We start from the raw sequence: 7,500 nt of genomic DNA, 5'->3' as shown, positions 1-7,500 counted from the left end.
GCAACATGGCTGCCGAACAAAACCTGTATTGCATATTACATTACTCATACAAGAGCTTTGTAATGATTCTGATTGGACGAGAGCACTACAATTTTGTCCCGAATTGTACTCTTCAGAGTCCCAATAGTGTCCATGGAAACTACGCTACTTTTTGTTTTTTGGAACTTTGAAGACATTGTTCGTACTAAAAAAAATCAGAATTGTACTTTATGTTGTGCAATCTTCTTCGCTGTACTCCACTGTAAGCAGTAAGAATCTAAGTTTGGCAAACAGTGTATGTTTGGATTCCCAATTTCAATTACTTGTTTTGAAGTATCATTCTAATCTTTGTTGTTCTTGACAATTAGGTGGCTTGATTTTCTGTGAGGTACCAACAGTTGATCAGCTCAAAGGACAAGTGCCTAGCTTTACGGAATTTTATGTCCAAGAATTTAACGAAAAGGTTATTAAGCTACGTATTGTATGTTTTTCCGAGGGAGGAAACTGGATTTAACGATGATGACCCGGGCAAACTTGGAAAAACTGATGCAAGGCCTCCTAATAGGAGTCAGACTGAAGACCTGCCGATTACTCTCCGAGGAACTCAGAGAGTAATCGAGGCCTGTCGAAATCTGTCGTCGATTACCTTGCGAGACCCCATACTAATGAGCTTCTGGAGACACGTGTTTTGGAGGGGATGTCGGAAAAGATTGACCTATGTTTCAGCAACCTCAGCAGAAGTGCATTTATCAGCTACTTCCCTCTGTGCTTTTCAGCTCCAATTGATTGCTGATTATGCGTACTGCTGGTTGTTATCATTACTTTCCTGGTTGGGAAAAGGGTATTTTGTCCTTTTCGCAAAGCCAGACTCGACCACAACACCAAGAATGTCCCACAGTATTCATCTTTGATAAGGGTTTTGAGACAGAGCCTGCTTTTTTGCATGCAGTTATATCCGAGAAGAGTTGAAAGCCCAACCATTCTGAAGATGCAATTTTCTCCTTCTTATTTTAATGCATGCCCTGCTGGGCCCGGTTGTTCGAAAGGCGATTAACTTAATCCAGGATTAGCGTAAACGTTTGTTTCAAGTTTTTGACTTTTTGGTGAAAGTTCCGTTTGCTTATTTTTGTTTTTCAAGACTGACTTCTTCTAATGTAAAGTTTTGCCGAATATCACTGTTGAACAGCATTTGGGAGTAGAGAAATAAACTCCTCGGTTAATTTTTAATCTGGGATTAGCGTGAATTGGCTTTTGAACAACCGGGCCCCGAGTAGTATCATAGTTAACTATGGTAGTATTAAACCCTGATTTCGAACTCCCGATTTGCAGTGCTCAGCCAGTTTCTGCAACCGGGAGACGTTTTTCTGGGGTAGACACCAGTTTACCCGTAGAAGAATTACGAGTAGCTACAGAGAAGACATGGTGGATAAACGAATAAGTTTTTATGACGTTTTAAGTACAAATATTCGTAAGGAAGGATTTTGGATATATTGATAGACTTTATCAAACAATTCAGTAAACTTATTTCTGAAGAAAAGGAGCAAACCTTGCCGCCACGGTCTCCATCTTTGCAAACAATCGTTACCAACCCCTGTGCGTTATAATTAACTCTACGGGTATCTTAATCAAAATGGCTACGTGCATGAACAATTTACGTGTACGGGTACACTACCCGTACCGGTATACCGGTATACGTGTATCTTAAGGTGTCTACTCTCCAGACGATCGGTGACGATCAGGGCGACTGTCAGTTCTATCCAAGCGATCGAGGTCGTCTCATTCGCCCGGGTCGTCAGCGATCGTCTGGGTAGTGCAAGTTTCCGCATAATCGTCCCGATCGCCTCTGAGCATCATTTGAAACGACTGGGGCGATCGGGACGATCATATGGAAACCAGGCTTTAAGACAAGTGGCCTGTTGTTGGAAGCTCTTTTGGTATTTTCTGTTCTTTTCAGTTAGAAAAACTGTTCTTCCTAAAATGCTCACAAGTTGGGTCACGGACTGTTACTGCGAAGGTAAGTGTTTCATATCGGCTGGCGCTTTAGTCATGGCTTAGAAAAATGCATTAATTTAAAACTGCCTTAAATGCTTTCTCCATCACTCCCTTGGATTTCTTAAGGGCACGTTAAAGATATTAAAAGACTCAGTCAAGCCTTGGAGCAAAAATGCCCTGAAGTCACACCATAAGCAGCGATCAAGGCAATGGAACAAATTCCTTTCGAAAGAAAAACTACACTTTTCGCACTTGTCGAAAACTAATTTTTGTGTTCACTGCACTTTCTTTTCCAAAGTTGCTGTTTTAGAGGCTCCTAAAAAGTGGAAAAACCAGCTGCAATTTTATCCATGACCGAGCAACGAGGGGGAATGCATTCAAGACACCGGTATTGTGCCCATTCCCCTTCCTTGCTCCGCCAACTCCATTCAAACCTTCTTTCTTCATCATGGTCAAAGTATGGCCAGTTTTCCCTCCTTTCAAAGCAAATAGAAGAGTCATTTTTCAGCAAAGTATGTTACATAACACAAAGTGTTAAGTCAAGTGTGGAGAATAATTGTAGCGGGAAAAAATGTAAATGTAAAAAAAAAATGCTTTCTTTATAGTGGAAGTACACTTAGCTATCAAGCTAGTTTACAGGCACTCCACTGTTAACAAGGTGAAAGTAACAATTCAAACTTAACAGAAACATTATTAAGAACCCCAACTGGCGGGAGGCAACCAGTTGGCTATTTACAAAGCATGGTGGAGTTGAATCAGAGACAACTGGAAACAAATCCAAGCCAGTTTTAGACCCCGCGTTTGCGACGGAAAATGACCAAGAGGCCACTAAAGAATTTTAAAAAATCTACTTTGAACTATTTTACCGGGTCACCAAAAATGAAAATTTAATCTTAATACCTTCAATCCACTATTTAATGGTTTAAGACCAATCGTTATGTTACTTGCAATGTGAAGTAATCTTTGCTTTCACACCAAAGAAATAGCAGATTCTCCCTTTTTCAACCTGAATACATTCATTTCCAATCAAGTCTTGTCCTGAGTCCTTTTCTGCTTGATTTGCAGATTGTATATTCTGTGGATGTTGAAGTCAAACCAAACCGTACACCTGTGAAATGTACGTGTGTAAAGGTAAGCATTTCATTGCGTTACGGTGCGTCACGTTGCGTTGCGAGGGAGAGATGAGCTTTGCATGACATCAATCTTGACAGATCTGATTTTGAGCCCATCAATCACCAGCTGTGGTATACTGAAACTTAAGATAGAGGACGATCTTTGTTAAAGGCAGGTAACTTTTATTGAAAGTGGTGACAATTTCAGCTTATTAAAGTGCCACTTGATACAATACAATACATACTTAATTGACCGCTCCCCATTCGCCCTTCTCACACGGCGGCCATATTGTCCCGGGAGACCAAAAAAGCTTTGTTTTACCACGTCAAGCCTCACCCCCATGGTTTCCACTGCGAGGCTTGGCGTGGTAAAACAAAGCTTTTTTGGTCTCCCGGGACAATATGGCCGCCGTGTGACAAGGGCGAATAGGGGCTTTTCAGGGCCAATGAAACACAACGAAACGACAGAATAGAACAAAAACAATTGTTAAGAATCCCTACTGGCTGGAGGCAAACCAGTTGGCTATTTGCAAGTGCGGCTGGGAAGTTGAACCACGGACTACCAGGATCAAATTCAAGGAGTGGTCAGAGCGGGTCTTGAACCCGGGATCTCCGGATCTCAAGGCAAGCGCCCTAACCACTGGGCCACACTGCCACTTCGATCGATAATTCAGTTTTCTTTTTTTCTTCAAATTTTGAAAGTGTGTTTTCTCAACACCCGACTGACAAAGTCTTGAGGTTTAATATTTTTATCCAAAGGTCTTACTTTGAGTAAAGGTATTGGCTTTTACGGTCCGCTCTTAATCGCGTTCAAAACTGGTCCCTAGGGCTTAGAGAGCTGGATCTAGTAGAGAATGGCGTCAAACTCTCACTGAATGCTTTAATGCTAGTAAGTGTTTCTAGCCTCGCTACGACGAGCAAATTTCAGTAGAATATTTGTTTCAAGATGAGGGCAGTTGGTTTAATTAACAAAGCATGGAGATACCTAGTGTTTGATAAATCTCAGAGACCTTTTCTGTCTGATGTTCTTTCTTTAGGAGGAAAATGTAGTTATTAAAACTGTCATGCCATTTGAAGTCTCGCTTTCGCTGACAAACCTCAAGGTAGGAAGATTCTCTCAAGAGACTTTTTGCTCCACTCAATACTGAGCCCATGAGTAGAACCGAACAACTTCATTGTATTTATTTATTTATTTATTTATTTACAGATTCAGTATCAATACTGAATACTCAATACTCAATACTGGGATCTATTTGTGGAACGGCGTTTTCGAAAACCGAGTTATTTTTGGATTAATTTTCTCGCGAAACCAGACCTTTGCAGGTAATCACAAGTCTTGCATGAGAAACAATTGCACATAGGATTGAGAATGGTCACTCGTGAAAGCCAAATCTTATTAAAGATCCCGTCCAGAAGTAGCTTGATCTGTGAAAATGCCGTTCCATAGACCAAGTATTGGAGTTGTAGACTCCTGGTTATGGACTCCAGGAGGAAGTCGAAATCGTTTGTCCCTCAGTGGAACTATTTAAAGGATGGGTGCAACGCTCCAATCATCAACCTCGTTTCCAGGGACACTGGTCACACACACACACTCTCTCTTGTAGCCTTTTCACGTGTCCCAAAATGTGGGCTGTAAGAGACATTAATCTGATCTCGTTTGTTCAAAGGTGGATAGCGCTATCCATCAAAGAAATGACTGTCGGTTAAGCGATTTTAAAAGTAGTTGATTTATCCAGTGGACGATGATTTACTCACCCGTCGAACAAATGAGGTCATTGTTTTGCCTTGTTGACTAATGATTTCTTGTCACTGTACATCACGTGATTTGGGCCATCAGTATGTACAAATACAGTGGAACCTCCATTAAACGGCCACCCATTAAGCGGCCACTAATCAAAGTCCCGAAATAATTGTAGAATTATATTGTAAATCAAACCTCTATTAAGCGGCCACCTTTTGGCCGTCCCGATGAGAGTTCTCCTTTTGTTTTCACCTCTATATTAAGCGGTCACCAAGAGTTTAATACACGTAAATTGGCTTTGTTTTGAAAATGTGTTGATGTAAAATACAGTCCGAGATAGATGACGACTGATAAAAAGATTCAAACACACCTTTATTATGTTTTGATGTACAATTCAACTGCCACTAAGCTAAATGATACAGGTTTTAATTTTTACTCAATATACAAGCTCAGTATAGAGTGCGTCAGTCAAATCAAACGAATTCTCCAATAATAAGCTAAATAATTTGTCCTTGCATGTTCTTCTACAAATGTTCCAGTTCACATCCTTCTGTTTAAAGCTTCGATTCCAACAAACAAATTGACAGATTGTATCCCGTGAAATACTAGTATTCACATAGAACTTCCAAACCATAGCCGCTACCTCTGTTTTGACGTGATTTGTTGCTCTCTTGAGAAATTTAGTAAGCCATATTGCCATCCGTTTCGGGAAATAATTAGAATAAAGTGACGTTTCTACTAAAGATTATGCTAATTTCTGACGACCTCTATTAAGCGGCCAACCTCCATTAAGCCGTCACTAGCCGTTCCCGAGGGTGACCGCTTAATACACCTTATTCCAAAATGGCTACCATTTAAATATTCTTTTGTTTTTATTCAAATAAGCCCTTGATGCCTCGTTCTTAAGCTGAAAATAATATTTTATCTTGAACGAGGCAACAAGGGCCAATTTGTATCCGCATAAATCTGCGGCCATTTTGGAATGAGGTGTATAGAGGTTTCACTGCAATCAAAATTTCAGGCCTCCAAGAGTCAAATATTTGTGCAGACCTAGATTTTACTCTTCTTACTATTTTGTTAGCTTGAGAGACTGGACCAGGTGTTTGAAGAAGAGCCATTTCTTCTATTGGCTGGAATTAAATGCACGTCACCTTGGCCTGTTACCATGGTTAACACGACTTTAAATAAGGTAAGATCGCAAGTCTGGGAATCAAAACAGGCGTACTCTGCTCGGAGGCAAGGGCTGCTGTTCCTTTGTCTCACTCTTTAAATTTTGCATTACCTCCTCAACCTCCGTTCCTCGGCAATTGCGCTGACTCCTTTTTAGTTGCTGCCCTGTTCGCTTCTGATGTGGGGAAGTTTCCTTGGTTTTGCGTAGTTACGAGTGCGTTCGACGACTTTTACATTTCGTTCCTGCCAATCAGAGGTGGGAGGCGCGGTGGCCTAACGGTTGGCGCGTTGGACTCCGGATCGAGCCGTCCGGGTTCGAGCCCTGGCCGCGTCATTGTGTTGTTTTCTTGGTCAAGACGCTTTAGTCTCACAGTGCCTCTCTTCACCAAGGTGTACCGGCAAAATTTAATGCTGGGGGTAACCCTGCGATGGACTAACATCCCATCCAGTGGGGTGTAGAAATACTCCAAGTCGCTTCATACTACTGTAACCGGATAAGCGCCGGCCTGATGGGCCACTAGGCTCGTAGCAGACTTTACCTTTAATCATACGTGGGCTCAAAAACAATTGTGGTTGGCTCGCTGGCATTTTCGCGCGCTTAGAACCGGCTGCCTATATTATGATTGGCTCGCTGGCATTTTCGCGCGCTTAGAACCGGCTGCCTATATTATGATTGGTTCCGATTTGATCTACTGTGTCTGGTGCGATGTGAAACCGCTCTATCGTGCCATAATTGAATACATTTCAAAATTATCTCTCTTTCGTCCGCATGGAGATCCTGTTTACAATTTCTTGTTGATTTTTGTAGTCTCCAGAAGTGACGTTTGTTGGAGAAGAGATGGGATCGCAGCTTCAAGGAAGTAAGAATGTTTGGTTTTGACAAAGTGATTTTACATTGGAGAGAATAGGCAAGAGTGTTTTACGGGACCGAACGTGATCAGTAGTGGGGCCTTCCAGTTCCCATGGGTCGTGTTTTGTCTAAAAGCACCAAGTCCACATAAAAAATCTGCATTACGTCTGTATTACGTCGGCGCGAAAATGTTTTAATTTGGTTAAATCCCCGGTTTTCCATAATTTTTTCCATGTGACGTCACAAACTGCCTTGCAATGTAGAATCATAATGTCCATGTTAATACAATTCCCTATCTGTGTGTCAGTCTCTCTTCAACAAGGTGAAAGTGCGTCGGAATGTTACTGCTTAGGTGTCAAACAGGATGTCAGTAGACTCAAAGTTGTCAACATCGGCAGCTTGGCGCTACAGTGGAGGAGGTAAGTTGAAGGAAACTTGTCTATGTATATTTTATCTTCCATGCCGTTTTTGGAGTGGATAGAAGGGTGTGCGGCTTGCCCAAGGGAAAACACCTCAATTTACAGAAGATAGGCCCTGCTGAATGGGGTTAACACTTAAATGGGTGACCGGCTGAGAATACCCTATACTGAACGCCATGGGGTGTCAAACTGGGGAAGCGACCATCACCCATGCCTCCCTCCTCTGATCGTGCATCG

General features: G+C 41.9%; 1 protein-coding gene across 1 annotated transcript in view; it reads left to right on the top strand.

The window, feature by feature from the left end:
- LOC138045929 (trafficking protein particle complex subunit 11-like) overlaps window positions 1-7,500 on the top strand; it is a 50,498-nt gene that overhangs the window by 35,598 nt on the left and 7,400 nt on the right. Inside the window, exons 26-32 of the mRNA XM_068892563.1 lie at window positions 348-442; window positions 1,934-1,993; window positions 3,037-3,102; window positions 4,121-4,186; window positions 5,906-6,013; window positions 6,803-6,854; window positions 7,152-7,263. Coding sequence (XP_068748664.1) covers window positions 348-442; window positions 1,934-1,993; window positions 3,037-3,102; window positions 4,121-4,186; window positions 5,906-6,013; window positions 6,803-6,854; window positions 7,152-7,263 — 559 coding nt within the window. The remainder of the gene's footprint in view (window positions 1-347; window positions 443-1,933; window positions 1,994-3,036; window positions 3,103-4,120; window positions 4,187-5,905; window positions 6,014-6,802; window positions 6,855-7,151; window positions 7,264-7,500) is intronic.

The sequence above is a fragment of the Montipora capricornis genome, chromosome 4, assembly GCF_036669925.1.
Source record: "Montipora capricornis isolate CH-2021 chromosome 4, ASM3666992v2, whole genome shotgun sequence".
Lineage (NCBI taxonomy): Eukaryota > Metazoa > Cnidaria > Anthozoa > Scleractinia > Acroporidae > Montipora > Montipora capricornis.
This window is presented reverse-complemented; position numbering and strand designations above follow the sequence as displayed.